At 46.9% G+C, this 16,683-nt stretch overlaps 1 protein-coding gene across 1 annotated transcript; it reads left to right on the top strand.

Moving 5' to 3' along the window:
* Positions 1-4,201: 4,201 nt before the first annotated feature.
* Ensa (endosulfine alpha) lies at positions 4,202-12,764 on the top strand. Its single transcript, XM_075978157.1, has 4 exons — positions 4,202-4,392; positions 7,037-7,162; positions 9,274-9,440; positions 12,060-12,764. The coding sequence occupies exons 1-4, from the start codon at positions 4,339-4,341 to the stop codon at positions 12,073-12,075; spliced, it is 363 nt and encodes a 120-aa protein (XP_075834272.1). The 5' UTR covers positions 4,202-4,338; the 3' UTR covers positions 12,076-12,764.
* Positions 12,765-16,683: the final 3,919 nt, after the last annotated feature.

Raw genomic sequence — 16,683 nt, 5'->3', positions numbered from 1 at the left:
ACTCGAACTCATACCAAATCCTCATATTCAGAAGTAAATTGCTCTAACTTCATCTCCCTGAACCTACCTAGATCCGTGAAAGTTTTCTAATTCATTTTTATTGTCTGCATTTTATGTGTCTCTTAGATGAGATACAAATTGTAATTTGAGAAGTAAGTAGAGTCTTAGTCTGGCTCTCTATAGAAGTGCAAAGCCAGCCCATGTGATATCTAGCGGCTTAGCTTGTCTTCCAATTGGAACAATTCAACATGAATTGAAACCAGGTTTTCCCGTGGAAAACTTCAGCTTGACTGGGGGGATAGAAGTTGAGTGCTTTCCTGCAACTCTCGGTGTTTATTTTTATATGTCCATAAAATGAGGGTGTCTCCACTTGAAATCTGTGTAATGTTCACTGCCAAACACTCATGTAGTGTATAATTGCCATCACATTTCTGTATAATAAAGATAAAATAGTTGTGCCCCTGGTCTCTCTGTACATGGTTTACAACTTCATTAATTATGGTATGTATTGACAGGGCATAGCAGTGCTGCCCTGGGCTCCAGCTAACATCCCAGTAAGATCTCCATCTCAGTCAGAGTAAGTTACCCAGTAATACCATGTTACCATTGAAGAGAATGAGAATGACTTCTCTGAATATGCCACAAATGACTTGAGTTTATCTAAGAGATGAACCTAACAATGCACTTGATAATGTACTAACTCTAACCATTAGCTTATAAAAATGTAACTGTAGTTATGAATGGCTTATTATTCTTCCCTCCCTTAGAATAGCACAAGAAACAGGAAAAAAATATCTTTATTTGGACTGGCTGTACTTTGCTATGTAAAATGAAGCATGTCATGAGCTTTGGCAGCAAGTGCTGTTATTTGCCGGCCATTTCTATGGTCCTGACTCCTTAATTTTAACTTACTGCTTCTGTAGATAGTCCACTGGAGAAACAGCTTTCTCATTCTTTGTAAAACCATTGCTAAACTAGTAAATCACATACACGCACATGCACAATTGTGGCCATTGATTCCCAGACCCTCTTTATTATTTTAAAATCTTTTTACTGGGCAGTACTGGTGCACGCCTTTGATCCCAGCACTTGGGAGGCAGAGGCAGGTGGATCTCTGTGATTTTGAGGCCACTCTGGTCTACATAGTGAGTTCCAGGACAGGCTTCACAGCTACACAGATAAACTTTTCTCGAAAAACCAGAAGAAAAAAAAAAGATTTATTTTGGCTAGTGGTAGTGGCACAAACCTATAATCCCAGAAGACTGATCTCTGTGAGTTTGAGACCAGCCTGTTCTACAAACTGAGTTCCAGAACAGCCAGGGCTACACAGAGAAACCCTGTTTTTAAAAAAGGTCTTAGCTACCACATTTCTAGATTAGTCCTGATTATCTCTTTCCTAATGACGGCAGTAACTCGCTAGACTGCCCATCTCTAGTGCCTTTCTGCCTAAATTTCTGAACGTTTGTATTCACCACCACCAAACTAACCTCCTAAAGGTCAGTTCTACTTTTTTTTTAAAGAATTTTTTTATGATGTATGGACAATGGTGTAAAGGTGTCAGATTGCCCTGGAACTGGATTTACAGTCACTTATGAGCTGTCATGTGGGTGCTGGGAATTGAACCCCCGATCCTCTGTTAGAGCAGTCAGTGCTCCTAACTGCCCAGCCAGCTCTCCAGTCTCCAGTTCTGCTTCCCATTTAAGAAAACCTTTCAGCTGGGCGGTGGTGGCGCACGCCTTTAATCCCAGCACTCGGGAGGCAGAGACAGGCGGATCTCTGTGAGTTCGAGACCAGCCTGGTCTACAAGAGCTAGTTCCAGGACAGGCTCCAAAACCACAGAGAAACCCTGTCTCGAAAAACAAAACAAAACAAAAAAAAAAAAAAAAGAAAACCTTTCACTAATTTGTCCTGGTATTTCTAAATGACCTTTGTCAGGAACACTTCTTTTAACCTTACACTGCCTATGGGTCCTTTTAAAAGTCCTATACAGCATTATAAACATTTCTATTATGCTTACCAGACTTTGCCTCGTATAATAATAATCTGTGTGTTGTAGTATTTCTCAGATTGTCCCATGAGAAGTAAACCTAATGCTATGAGAAATGAACAGGTAGCTCCCAAGCCTATCTCACAAGAAGTTACCCCCCCCCAAAAAAATTATTGTGACAAACCTTTAATCCCAGCACTCAGAAGCCAGAGGCAGCACTCAGAAGCCTCTGTCTACAGAGTGAGTTACAGGCCTGCCAGAGCTACACAGTGAGACCCAGCTTCAGAAAAAGAAAAAGTGGGGCTGGGTGGTGGTGGCACACATCTTTAATCCCAGCACTCGGGAGGCCGAGGCGGGTGAATCTCTGGAGTTTGAGGCCAGCTTGGTTTTCAGAGTTCCAGTACAGCCAAAGCTAAACAGAGAAACCCCTAATTGGGGGAAATGGGGAGAAAGGGAGTGGGGATGAATCTGACAGTGTTATTGGATAGACTGTTTCTGTTTTGGGAAATTTAGTACACCACAAGAGAGCAGTGGAGTGTTACTATCAAGACAGTGCGTGTTGCCATTATTCCTTGTTGGGTTTTTTGTTTTTGTTTGTTTTTCTTTTTCTGTTTTGTGGCAGGGTCTGGCTTTGAATTTAGATGCAGTTCAAAACTTCCTGTCTATGCCTCTCAAGTACAAGAATCACTGGTGTGGTCTAATGCCGAGCTCTTAGTGTAAGCATTGCAGTTCGGATGAAAGGTATTCTGGCAGTCGGGAGCCAAGGAAGACCACGAAGTCACCAGGGAGAGGTTTCCCACGACAGGAGCCTTTCCAAAGCTCTGCTCCACTCCTCTTGGGTGTCTCCGCTTCACTACACTCTTACAAAAGAAGGTCACCACCCAAACCTCATTAAAGAGATTCGTTGGGAAGGAAGAACCCGGGAGGGTGGCTGCCTCTTGGGTGAAGTGACAGCAAACTGAACAGGATACAGAGTTTATATAGAGTTCCTTGGGGGGCAGTGCAGCTTTCCAGGGTGGTTTGGGATTACCGTTGTGTTTAGGGATTGGTGGTAGTCAATGCTCAGGGTTTGTGGGACCTCAATCCCTGTTCCCAAGTCAGGGTCAGGGTGTTTTTCCTTGGCCCTTCCCACCCTACAGTTAGACCAATTATTCAAAATATAAATATGTAATACTTTTTGACTAACACTCTTAGAAGACTTAATCTTGAATTTTTTTTTTTTTTTGGTTTTTTCGAGACAGGGTTTCTCTGTAGTTTTTGGAGCCTGTCCTGGAACTAGCTCTTACAGGCAAGAACTATTGTTGAACTATGATTCTGTTAGTATGTGTTTAATATGTGCCAAATGTTTATCATGTACCTAGGTCTGCACTCCTAATTTCAAGTATTTACGTCTCCGTAGAATGACTTTTGTTTTTTGTTTTTGTTTGTTTTGTTTTCGAGACAGGGTTTCTCTTTGTAACAGTCCTGGATATCCAGGAACTAACTCGCTTTGTAGACCAGGTTGGTCTCGAGCTCACATGCCTTTGCCTCCCAAGTGCTGAGATTAAAGGCGTGAGCCACAGAATGATTCTTTTTTGTTTTGTTTTGTTTTGTTTTTTGTCTTTTCGAGACAGGGTTTCTCTGTAGCTTTAGAGGTTGTCCTGGAACTAGCTCTTGTAGACCAGGCTGGCCTCGAACTCACAAGAGATCCGCCTGCCTCTGCCTCCCGAGTGCTGGGATTAAAGGCGTGCGCCACCACCGCCCGGCTCACAGAATGACTCTTAACAAGTATAGGTGGAAGAAAAGCCATACAAGGCAGTCTTATACAAGCTAGCAATCAATCTCAGAAAACTGCTTAATAAAAACTGTCCTCCAATTTTTATTTCTGGACGTCGGAAACTTCCTTCGTAACATCCCTCAAAGCTTAATCCTTTGCACCAGTACATGGTGACCCTCCGGTTTGACGTGCCCAGGACCTGGCGAAGAAACTGAAGAAAGCGCCTGCCCACCCAAGAAGCAAAAATACCAAAGCTAGACGTCCTGCCCCTAGGCTCCCTGAAGGCTTCTAATTGGCTCTTGTGGCTTGCTCTCTTTCCCAATTGGTGTTCTAGCTTGCCTGTCGGCTCTGATTTTCTCCCCGCCTTCAACCAACGGTTATTGGTGTGTCGTTACGTCATTGCCCCATCAAGCCCACTCTCATTGGCTCTTCTAGGAGGGGGTGGGCTGAACGTCACGGGCTCGGGCCGCCATTTTGACCGAGCAACCATAGTGACAGGAGCCGAAGCAGCAGCTCAGGTTGTCCCCGTTTCCCCTCCCCCTTCCCTTTTCCGGCTGACTTTCCGGGCCCTGCATTTCACAGTCCCGGTCCTGCCATGTCCCAGAAACAAGAAGAGAACCCTGCGGAGGAGACTGGCGAGGAGAAGCAGGTGAGAATAAGGGGAACGGGGGGGTGGCCGCGCGGGCGGGATCCGCCCCCGCCGCCGCTGATTGGCCGCCTCTGCCTCAGGCTCCTCAGGGGTTGGCCACTGTTTCTGTCGCACAGGCTGCATTTCGGCGCGGCCTGGTGCCCCGACGTCGATTAGTCAAGTCGATTGTCATTTTGTGCGATCCGCTTTCTTATTGGCCAGTAAGCCTTCCTTTCAGCCTGGAGAAGCTGTTCTATAATAGGCCGAGCTCTGGCGTGGGCGGGTGTTTGGAAAAATGAGGCGAATGAAAGGGGGCTGGCTGGTGGTCCTGGGGCATAAATGAGCTGTGTGATTAGTAGAGATAAGTGACCCAACCACTCAGTCTTCATCCACAGAAAGATATAGGTCAAGATGAAGACGTTTAAAATAAGCCAGAATTGGGGGAGGGGAGAAGAGTAATGATACCTTGGCTAAGTTCAGGTGACAACTTCCTGAGGCCTGTTTTGATAGGGATGGTTTGTTCACCGTCAGTGACTTGCAGATCCCCTTGAGTTCCTCCGCAGTGGGATATAGTCCACCCACCATCACATGATGAGAACACTAATGCCAAATAAACCCCTTCTTGGGCTCTATATTTGAGCTCTTAACATTTAACTAAAAGATTCATTAAATACACTTCGTGTTATATTAGTACCTGATTGTCAAGAGAAAAATCCATTAGCTGGACGGTGGTGGTGCATTCGTTTAGCTCGGGAGGCAGAGGCAGGCAGGCAGATCTCCGAGTTCGAGGCCAGCCTGGTCTATGGAGCGAGTTCCAGGATACACAGAGAAACCCTGTCTGGAAAAACAAGAACAAGCTGGGTGGCACACGCCTTTAATCCCAGCACTTGGGAGTCAGAGGCAGGCGGATCTCTGAGTTCAAGGCCAGCCTGGGCTACAAGAGCTAGTTCCAGGATAGGCTCCAAAGCTGCAGAGAAACCCTGTCTCAAAAAAAAGAAAAGGAAAGAAAAAAAGGAAAACAAAAAGAAAAACAAACAACCCAAACAAATTATCGGAGTGCAGCAGGGAAACTGGAACTATAAGTAACTGTTTTGTTAGGATAGCCAGGCTTCTTGACCCAGTACCAAAAAAGAAAAAAGAAAGCAGCCATGTGTGGCACACCCAAAGGCCGATTCCAGCCCTCAAGAAGCTGAGGCAGAAGATTTCGGCAAGTTCCAGGTGGCTTGGGCATCAGAGTGAGACTCTGCCCCCCCCCCCAAAGTAATAAACAAATAGACGTGTCCACAAGAAGCAAGAGACGGTGGCACACATTTTAAATCCAGAGACAGGAAAATCTGTGAGTTAAGGTCAGCTTGGTCTACATAGAGAGTTCCAGGCTAACCAGGAGTACATAGGAAGACTATGTTTTTAAACTGTCCTGTTTTTAAAATGAAGAGGGAGAAGAGATAGAGGTGAGAACCTCTGTAAACGCCTTGAGCTTTGATGTTTCCCTAGACTTCCATCACCTACCCCAGTAGGGTAGGCGTTAATCTTTTTATTTATTTCTTTTTATAAGACTAATATATGAATACTATAGTGAAATTAGTTTCTTTTCTTGAGGTTAAAACTAATGTCACATTAGCTGTTTACCTCTAGCCTGCCTACATTTATGGAAGTGGATTACTCAGGTGGATATCTTTGGAATAGACCACATGCCTAGCATCCTCCACAGTGAAGCCAGATGGCTTCTTAGAGTCTGAATGAGGGGGGAGCTTCTCAGAAGACTCAACTCTCCCACTTACCTGTTCTTGCTAAAAGGCCTGCCAGTTCCTTTTGTCTTTCCTGCTGTTGGTGCTGAATGAGCTCTATGAGTCAGGTGTCGCATTTAGATAGCCTTTAGCTTAGTGCGCACAGGTCACTAGGGCGGCTCCCGGGGTATAGAGTAAGAACTAGCTTGTCCTTTCCTTCACTATACACAGTTATTTTGAACCTTGGATTTGAACAAAGGTCTAACTTTAAGATCAGAGGAACTGGAAAGATGGCTCAGTAGTTATGAGCAGTTACTGTTTGTTTGTTTGTTTGTTTGTTTGAGACAGAGTTTCTCTGTGTAGCCCTGGCTGTTCTGGAACTCACTGTCGCCTTGAGCTTAAAGATCCACGTGCCTCTGCCTCCCAACTGCTGGGACTGAAGGTGTGTGCCCTACTGCCTGGTTGTACCTGTTGCTCTGCAGAGGACCTGGGTGTGGTTCCCAGCATCCACATGGTGGCTCACAACCATCTGTAGCTCCAGTTCTAGGAGATTTGATGCTCTCTTCTGAACCCTGAGGGCACCCAGGAATACATATAGTACACATACATACATATGTACAAAACACATACACATAAATCTGCCGGTGGTGGCACATACCTTTAATCCCAGCACTTGGGAGGCAGAGGCAGGTGGATCTCTGTTAGGCCAACCTGGTCTATAGTGTGAGTTCCAGGACAGCTAGAGCTACACAGAGAAACCCTGTTTCGAAAAACTAGAAAGAACTCTTTAAAACATACACATTCTAAAAAGAGCAGAGTGGAGATGGCGTGTTTACAAGCTGATAGAGCTGCAGGAAAAAGCAGAAAATACAAAGGTTGTCAGATACTAGAAGTCATTGTTTTTCAGTCCTTAATCTCATTTGGCTTGTTTTCTTCAGGATACCCAGGAGAAAGAAGGTGTTCTCCCCGAGAGAGCTGAGGAGGCCAAGCTAAAGGCCAAATACCCAAGCCTAGGACAAAAGCCTGGGGGCTCCGACTTCCTCATGAAGAGACTCCAGAAAGGGGTATGGGGTGGCCTTGACCGCGGTCCTTGCATGAAGTCTGTAGAGGTTCTGCTGCATGTTTTTCTGTGGTTGGTTATTGGGCAGTGTAGATAGGAGTTAGAAAGAGGAAAGTGGGTTATTGTGAATCCCTACAGTGATGTCAGTTCCCTTCTGGTCATAGGAAATGAAGGCTTAATGCTGGGCATTTGGGTGGGTGGTGGGTGGGCACTGCAGGAAGGGTGGCAGGGACTGGAAGGGCATCGTGTGCTCTGCTCATGCATCTGCCTAGGGGAGTGGTGGTGGGATAAGGGCTGTGCCCCTATTAAGTCTTACAGACAGATTTTACGATTCATTTCAGAAGATCCAAAAACCTTCACCTCAAGCAGTAGGTTTCTTTAGACTATTGACACCAGCACCAGACATTAACTGTACTCCCTCGAGAAACTTAGTTTAGCTGGGTGTGATCCAGCTGAAGCAGGAAGATTACCACAAATTCAAGAGCAGCTGAGTCTACATAGTAAGTTTTAGGACAACCTAGACTAAAATGAGACCCTGCCTTTAAAAAGAAAAGAAAAGAGAAAAAGAGGCTGGGTCAGCAGCTGGAGAGCAAGGGGGCTGCTGCTCTTCCAGAGCGCCAGAGCTGTTTCCAGCACACCAGGCAGCAGACCATTGCCTGTGACTTCAGCTCCAGGAGAATCTGACCCCTCTCTCGCTTCTGTGGACACATGTGCATACATAAATGATTAAAAAAAAAAGCGCACGCTTGGGCTGCAGAGATGGCTCAGTGGTTAAGAGCACTGGCTGTTCTTTCAGAGGACCTGGGTTTAATTCCCAGCAACCACAGTGTGACCCAAAACCATCTGTAGTGGGATCTGATACCCTCTTGTGGCATAAAGTTGCATATGCAGATAGAGCACTCATATACATAAAATAAATAAAACTTTAAAAAAAAAAAAAGTACATGCCTTCAATCCCAGCACTGGGGGAGCAGAGGTCGAGAGATCTTTGTGAGACTGAGGCCAGCCTGGTCTACAGAGTAAGTTGTAGGACATTGAAGCAACATAGTGAGACCCTGTCTTCAGAAAAAAAAAAAAAAGTAAATAAAATTATAAACAAAACAGACATTTCTTTTTCACTTCAGAATGATAAGAGATGTAGCCCCACAGGAAAGTGCTTGTGCAGCTTAGGTTCAACCTGTAAGACCTCAAAAGTTTAAAAAAGAAACAACCAGAATGGCCTTCCCGCCTCCCTCTCAGTCAGGTGTCTCTGCAGACATAAGGATTAAGCTGGAGTGGATGGATGGGTTGGGAGGGAAGTGGCTTCCTACGGAGACTCCAGGGCCTCGGTCTTAGTCACAGCTGGTGGCGTGGTGCTGATTTGCAGTTTAGCTCGCCTCAGGCAAGCCGGGCGTGGGCAGGCTGTCTCACCAGGGAACATGGGTAGGAGTGGTGGGAGTCCGGAAGGCACACTGCCTCCTGACAAGCCAGTTCCTATTCCTGGTCCGAGAGTCATTTCTAACGCAGAGAGCTGGCTGGCTTCAGTGGTCTCTGGTGCTGGGAACCCCAGATCAACCCTTCTTTTGAATCTTACACATTTGTTTTCAACCCCAAGGTATTGCTTTGTCACCTATTAAGGTCCTCATTAAGCTGTTATGAATGGGCCCAGCCGTGGTGGCGCACACCTTAATCCCAGCAGTAGGGAGGTGGATAGGCGGCTCTCTGTGAGTTCGAGACCAGCCTGGTCTACAAGAGCTAGTTCCAAGACAGGCTCCAAAGTTACAGAGAAACCCTGTCTTGAAAAACCAAAAAAAAAAAAAAAAAAAAAAAAAAGCTGTTATAAATGAAGCAAGTGGTTCTGATTGAACCATCCTATGCCAGGTAAGGTCCAAAATGTGTATGAGCCGTCACCCAGGTTCAGAGACAGAACCGTCCCTTAAACTGCAAAGGTGCAAGTTTCTTCTAGGACGAGGTCAAAACATGCTAGGAGATGTCAGAGCACGTGAGCGGTATGGACTGCACATGAGGAGCGTAGACAGCTGGGGTGCATGAGAGCCTGTGCTGATGCTGGAGTCGAGTCTGCCTTTGAAGAGCCCCAGAGCTTACATTTATCTGGACCTCCCTCCTGTCTCTTAGCAAAAGTACTTTGACTCAGGAGACTACAACATGGCCAAAGCGAAGATGAAGAACAAACAGCTGCCGAGCGCAGGGCCAGACAAGAACCTGGTGACCGGCGACCACATCCCCACCCCACAGGACCTGCCCCAGAGAAAGTCCTCGCTCGTCACCAGCAAGCTTGCGGGGTAACCTGGGCCCCTCTCTTCCCCTTCCTCACCCACTGGACTTCTATATATTATAGGCAGGGAATGGGCACCTAGTCAGAGCTCAGCTTGCCATCCAGGGAAGACATTCTGCTGGAGGCTTAGGTTGAAGAGGGATTCTGAGTTCATTTCTTTGGGTAAATTGAAACTTCTACACCCTTACTGTAGCCCAGTAGAGACCCAGAAGTAGGAAAGACTAGGACCGGATAGCACTGCAGCTGTTCCTGTGCTGAGAAGCGTGGAAGATGGGAGTTCTCCTTTTGGAGGAGCAAGCCCTTGGGCAGGCTGAGTCTGGGAGCAGTGTGGCAGGTTCAGTGTCCCAAGGCTGCACTGACGTGTTGGGAAAGGAGACGCTCTCTGTGCTTCTAAGTGTGTCGTCCCTTAGGCCTCTGTGCTTTGTGTTCCCATTGTGGGTGTTTAGGGAACCTTCAAAGAGGAGAAGGGATTTGCTTGCCTAAAACCACAGTGCCCACCTAACCTCTCTGTTGTGTCCCTCCAACAATTGCCCTGCTTCTCAAGGAGTGGAAAGCTTGATCTTTTCTCTTTCAGCATGTAGCTTTGGAGCGTATGCTGGGAGAGTGGGAAGAGCGTAGGGTCGGAACACCCGGCTCCAGTGCTGCTCGTGCCCAGCAGCACTGGCGTTTGAGCTTGGCTGGGTCATGTGACCTCTGAGTCTGTTCCTCATCTCTGCAGAGCAGGAACCGTGTAGGCTAATTCTGACTAAAATCCTACACCTGCCCTAACTGCCGTTCATCCTAAAACCAACCATGGCAGGCCCTTGCTAAGCCTCAGCTCTGTAAAGCTAGAAGTCCAGGGGAACAGGAAGGGTGCTCTATGGGAAGAGAGAAAGTTTGAGATTTAAGGGCCACACCTTCAGACCCTTCTTGAGGGAGGAGGGGAGAGAGAGTAAGTCTGAAGAATCCAGCCCTGGAAGTGTTTTGACTCTCCCATTTTCCTGGTCTACAGTTGACCCTAGCTGCTGCAAACCGCTCTGGCAGCAGACTGGATGGGCCTGAGGAAACACTCGTGCTTCAGGTGGAATCCGATGCTAGCTGTATGTTAGGCATGGAGGAAGAAGGGATGAACGGAGCTGGCCCCGAGGAGTCAGGGCTCCTGCCAGCTGGAGCATCTGGGCCTTAGCAGATGATTCACTGGTGGAGGCGGAGAGTGGGGAGGGCGGCGGCCTGCCTTGCTGTGTCATCACTAGTTTGGCCTGGATCTTACTGAATGCCCCCTGCTCGGTAACAGCAGAGAGGACCTGAGTGAGAACTGCTCAAAAGCGCAGGATGATGCAGTCTGTCTCCCTTCACAGATTCCGGTGTGCCCGTAGAAGGTCTGACGAGTTTGTCACTGTGTGTGTCGGGAAAGGGTCTAAACATGCTCTCCTGTTTGACTGCTCGGGTCTCTGGCTGTCGTTCAGATTGGGTAGGAGTAGGTTGGTGAGGAAGGAGTGGAGAGAGCAGGACCCCTGGTCTCCCTGGCCCCCAAATTCCTTGACTCTCATTGTAATTGTATATAATTTTTGTGTTTTTTGCTCCATTTTCTCATGCTGTCATCCTTAATCTAAAGTCCATGTGGGAAGGGGACAATGCTGAACATCACTGTATAGTTTCTTCAGTGTCCCAGCCATGTTGTACATAGATATGTCATGTTATTATATATATAAATATATATATAATTTTGTACGTTTTCTTCATCTCCGATCTTCTCGAATTCTGTACCTTTTCCTCTTGTCTGAGCTGCCTTCTCTATTGGTCAGTTTTGTGTCTTCAAGGCTGCTGTTCATGGCAAGTCTGTTTTTAAGGAAGGGACAGGAGGAATAGGGAAATCAAGCTAGCTTATAAACCCAGCTCTTCAGAAAGCTGAGGCATGATTTGCTATTTCAAAACTAGCCTGGGCTACAGAGTGAGTTCAAAGCTGGCCTTGAGTTAAAGATAACCCTGTCTCAAAATAAAAAGAAAAGAGAGGGCTAGAGAATATGGTTTAGATGTACGGTGCTCTCCTGTCGTGCAGGAGACCCTGGTTTCAGCCTCCAGTGATACATACAGCAGCTAGTGGTTACACGCATGCACACGCACACACTCCTGAGCAGAGGTGGGACAGAGATGGGGAAAGGACATTAAAATCAAAAGCAGACTATCAGTCTCTCTCTTCAGTGCTAAGGAAGCAAATAAGCTTCTCTTCTCAGGCTGTTTCTTAGCAAGGAAGGGTCACTGCATTCGATTAAACCCAGGCTGTTTGGTCCCCTCCACGCAAGTGTGTTCTGACCCTTGTATCGTCAGTCACCACCTCACCGCTGTGCTTCCTGCTCCCCTGCTGCCAGTGGCTGTGCCTGCAGGACTCCTGAGGCAGACATCTGTGTCTCCCCTTATGTCTCAAGAATTGTTTTTCTGTTTTCCATGAGTATATCAAAAAGACAGAAACATCCTGTTTGTGAATAGGAAAAGACTAATTTTTTTCAACTTCCTTATGATTAATATGCAGGCACATGTCAGGGAGAAGTCATGGGGTCAAGACTGGGATGGAATTCAAGAGGTTTTCCCCTTTTACTTGACAGTGTTTTTTTGTTTGTTTTTTGTTTCTTTTTCTGTTCATCCACAGTGGCCAAGTTGAATGATGCTGCCTGGGGCTCCACCAGATCGTGAGACGCTGCCCACTTGGGGTCCTGTGCTGGCTCCTGCCCCTTCCTGCTTTTGCAGCCAGGGGTCAGGAGGTGGCCCAGGTGCAGGCTAGAGAGGCAGAGATCCCTGCCCACTGGTGTCCCAGCGCATGGAGCCCCTTGGGCTGAGCACCAAGACCTTGGACTTTTTTTTTGTTTTACATTTTTTTCCAAATAACAGTTGGGAAAAATTTCGTTGAAATCCCAAGGGTGGGGTTAAGGGGGTGGAGTGCAAGCTGTGGGGGGAGATGAGCTAGGGTTTGTAGCTGATGAAAAAGACAATTTCCTACCGTTCTTCTTAAGCACAGGTTTGGGATGGTTCTAAGTGAAGGGGTTGTCAGCAGACTAATGGTAAGGGCTTCGAGGTCAGCTCTGAAGAGAGATGCATTGTTTAATGTGGCTAGTGACCTGGAGTCAGAGAAAAGGAATTGTGTGCTGTAATTTCTCTGGTTCTGCAGAGCAACCGAGGAGTCAGTGTTACTTGTTCCTTTAACAAAAGTGTTGTCCTTGAGGCAGGTTTGCTATGGGAGAAGGGCAGTGAGTGGGGAGCCCCACAGAGCCCTGGGGAATTTTTCAGTATTTGAAATAAAACAAGAACAACAAAAAACACCCGTGGAAAAAACCAAACCCAGAAATACTCTGAAGCAGTTGGTGTGTTTTATTGGGGTTTGGGAGGGTGAAAATGTGATTGAGGGGAAGATCGGTGTGGTCCCTGAGTTTGCAAGAAGCACAGGGCTCTCGGGGTAGACAGTCTGACCTCCTGACTGTCACTGGGGAGAGAGCAGAATTGGTGTGCACAGGTAAGGCTAGCCACTGCTGTCCTTGTAGCTAGTACAGAAGGTGCACCGCCCTATAAAGCGAGAGCTTCAGTGTTCTAATGAAATGGGGTACCAACACCCAAAGCTTAGTCTCAGCAAAAACGGGGCCCTGTTCTTCCTGTTCCCTTCAGTTTCTATTCCTGAGTTCCATGTCTGTGTGGGAGAAATGTGAGTTCTTGGTAATAAGCAAAAGAAGCTTGCCTTTCTGTTTCTGGCCGGCAGAAAGCGAGTGACTTATCCCCACATGATATCCTACCCTGCCTTCTTGAAATCATGCCACTGAAAGCCTTTTGAGAGAAGTGCAAGAGACAGCTGAGTGAATCACCAGTATTCTGGGGTGGGGGTGGACTGCACTAGAGAAGAAACCTTGCTCTCAGTATCTATGACATTGTTTTTCTTAGTCAAGCTTGCCAGGTGAATATGTAGCTGTTGGAGATGTTCTGGCTCTCTCTCTTCTGGTTTAGCCAGTACTCTGGTTTAATACATCCTACAAGTTTGTCCTGCTCAACAGTGAGCCAGCTGAATGAAAGAGCACTAAAAAGAAGTGTGCTGAGCTAGAATACCGCCACAATCCTACATCCCAGCCTTTGGGAGATGGAGGCAGGGTCTTCATCAGCTGCATAAACATAAAACAACACCTGGACATGGTAGTGCTTACTTGTACAAGTAAGCGGCAAAGGACCACAAGTTCAAGGCCAGCCTGCTCTTTAGAGTGAGTTACAGGTCAGTGTTATGTGGTAGGACTTTGTCTCAAAACAAAACAAAATAATTGGTTGAGGGGTTTTGCAACCAAGCCTGAGTTTGATTTCTGAAAGGCACAGCAGGGAAGAGAACTTATTCTCAGCACCCAGTAGAGGGCACTGTCACACACACGATGACATGTGTACACACAACAAAAACACATACAAAAAAAATGTGTTATATAGTGGAAAGAATAACGTGGAAAAGTTGGGTGCTTTGACCGGAATCAACCGAAAGCTTTGTATTTCTAGAGCGTGAGCTGTGGCACTGCCGCACGGAGTCTGAGATGCCTTGGTTCCGCGCCGTTTCCCAAACATGTTAGGTTTCTGTCCACCAGTGCATATATCTGGGGTGGGAAAGCTGTGTCAGAGTGTCCAGACAGTCGAGTTCATTTTCATATAGGAGGAAGTTGAGGTATGGAAATAAGTTGCTTGGAAAGCAGCAGGCCAAGGAAGAGCTTTCGTTAGTGCCTAATCTGTGATAGTATAACCTCCCTGCTGGTCGGGAGACCCTGGACCTTAGTTTTAAGCTGTAGCCTTAAAAATCCCTGGGTACCAAGCAATGTTTTGGGATTCTTACATATGAGTTTTAAATTTTGCTTTTCGGAGCCAGGCTATGGCGGTGCACACCTAATCCCAGCACTCCAGAGACAGAGGTAGGTGGATCTCTTACGAGTTCAAGGCTGTTTGTCAGGCACACAAGCCTGACAACCTGGTCAATGCCTAGACCCCACAGGAAGGCGGGGGCAGAGCACTGACTCCTCAAAGTACAGGCAATACAGTTTTAAAATAGGGCTGGAGTTTGGCATGGTGGCGCGTGCCTTTAATCTCAGCACTCGGGGAGCAGAGGCAGATGGTTCTCTTATGAGTTTGAGGTCAGCCAAGGGCTACATAATGAGACCTGTCTATGAATGAATGAATACAGGACTCTAAAGTAGTTGGGAGGCAGAGGCAGGTAGACCTCTGACCTCTGAGTTCAAGGTTAACCTGGTCCACGTAGTTCCAGTACAACCAAACAGCCAGTGAGACTCAGTCACAAATAATTTAACTATTACCATTTATTCTTTATACAAAGACCCAAGCAACCAAGGTAAACAAATTCTGTAACCAACATTCTTTTCAAATACTTTTCTTGTGTAACTTAGACTGGCCCAGAACTTGACCCCTCCTCCTCCTCCTGTGTGCTGAGGTTGGAGGCACACTGCCACAGCTACATGTGGCCGTACTGACTATTCCAGCCCGTGTCTCTGAAGTCTTCCTCTCAGAAGAACTGGGTGATCGTGACAACAGATCTGTCACCTGAGCCTTTGTGTGTACAGAGTGGCAGGAATCAAGTCACTGGTCCACCAGGACTGAGCTTTGACGACAGTGATAGGCCAGACACGGTGGCACACAGCTGGAACCCTAGTACTCAAGAGACTGAGGCAAGAGGATTGCCACAAATTCAAGGCTAGCTTGGGCTACGTAGTGAGACTGTCTCCAAACAAAAAACAAAACAAAAAGAATATTGGTGTATGCATAATCTCAGCACTGAGGAGGTAGAGGTAGAAAAATGGTAAATTCAAGGAGGTCACGTGCCAGTAACCCAGTTCTCAAAGGCAAAGGTAAGAAGGTGGGCTACAATAGCTAGTTCCAGGCCAGGCAGGATGACATAGCAAGGTGTGCCTGCCCAAGCAGCTCCTACAGCTGCCTGGGAATAAACCAGAAAGGGAAGAGAAGGTCTCTGAATGCCCGGAATATGCCAGGCACTATGCTAAAATACAAGGTTGATGATCCATGCCACCGCTCTCTATGACACTGGTGGAGAAACTGCAGGGGAATAAATGACATGGTCATGTTACACTTAGTGGTGGTCCATCTGCACAGGGAATAGAAAACAAACCAGTATTTCCCCTCGCAGGCTTTCTTGGACCGCCAGTCCCCAAATCATGACTCAGAGACTTAGTTATGAATGCTTGGCCTTAGCTTACTTAGGCTTGTTTCTAGCGGGGTTTTTAGCATAATTAACCCATTTCTGTTCATCTGTGTGCTGCCCTGAGGCTTGTTTGCCTCCCCATATACTGTCCATCCCGCTTTCCCGCTTCCTCCGGCTCTGGCTGGCTGATCCCCAGCTGACTCTCCCTCCCCCAAAATTGCCTGGCTCCCCTTTTCTCTCTGCCCTCCAGCCTTGCCTATTCCTTCTCTGCCTAGCTATTGGCTGTCCAACTTCTTATCAGACCCGTCAGGTGCCGTAGGCAGGCAAGGTGAAATAGGAACACAAACATCTTCACATGGTTAAAAAAACAGTCTGTTCCACAATAATATTCCAAATAGTTTGAGCAGTGTTTTCCAGCACCATGCTAAGTAGATAATTAGGATCGATTCATTTAATCCTCAGTTCTATAATGTAAATTTTGTTTTGCCTTGGTTTGGAGTGTCTCATGTCCCAGTCTCTTAATTCCAGTTCCAGGGGATCCTATACAATTTTCTAGTTCATAGGATCAGGCACACATCCAGCGCACATACATATGTACAGGCAAAGCACTATATACAAAATAAGCATGGTGGTGCATACTTGTAATCCTAGCGCTTGGGAGGCTGAGGCAGGAAGAGTAAAAGTTCAGGCAGGCTACAGTGTAATAAGACTATCTCAAGCCGGCGATGGTGGCGCACGCCTTTAATCCCAGCACTCGGGAGGCAGAGGCTGGCTGATCTCTGAGTTCGAGACCAGCCTGGTCTACAGAGCTAGTTCCAGGACAGGCTCCAAAGCCACAGAGAAACCCTGTCTTGAAAAAAAAAAAAAAAAGACTGTCAAAACAAGCCATATGTGGTAGCAAATGCCTGTATTCTAGCACACAGGTCACAGAGGCAGGAGGATCACAAGTTTGAGGTCAGCCTGGTCAACATAGCAAGTTCAAAGACAGCTGGGTCTACTTATGTATCAAAGTGAGGGGGGGAGCACTAGAGAGGTGGCTCAGAGGTTGAGCACTGACTGCTCTTCCAGAGGTTCTGGAAACTGTCATGGCTCA

The sequence above is a fragment of the Microtus pennsylvanicus genome, chromosome 7 (genome assembly GCF_037038515.1).
Source record: "Microtus pennsylvanicus isolate mMicPen1 chromosome 7, mMicPen1.hap1, whole genome shotgun sequence".
NCBI classification, from domain to species: Eukaryota; Metazoa; Chordata; class Mammalia; order Rodentia; family Cricetidae; genus Microtus; species Microtus pennsylvanicus.
Note: the sequence above shows the minus strand (reverse complement) of the source record. Positions and strands in the feature narration are given on the sequence as shown.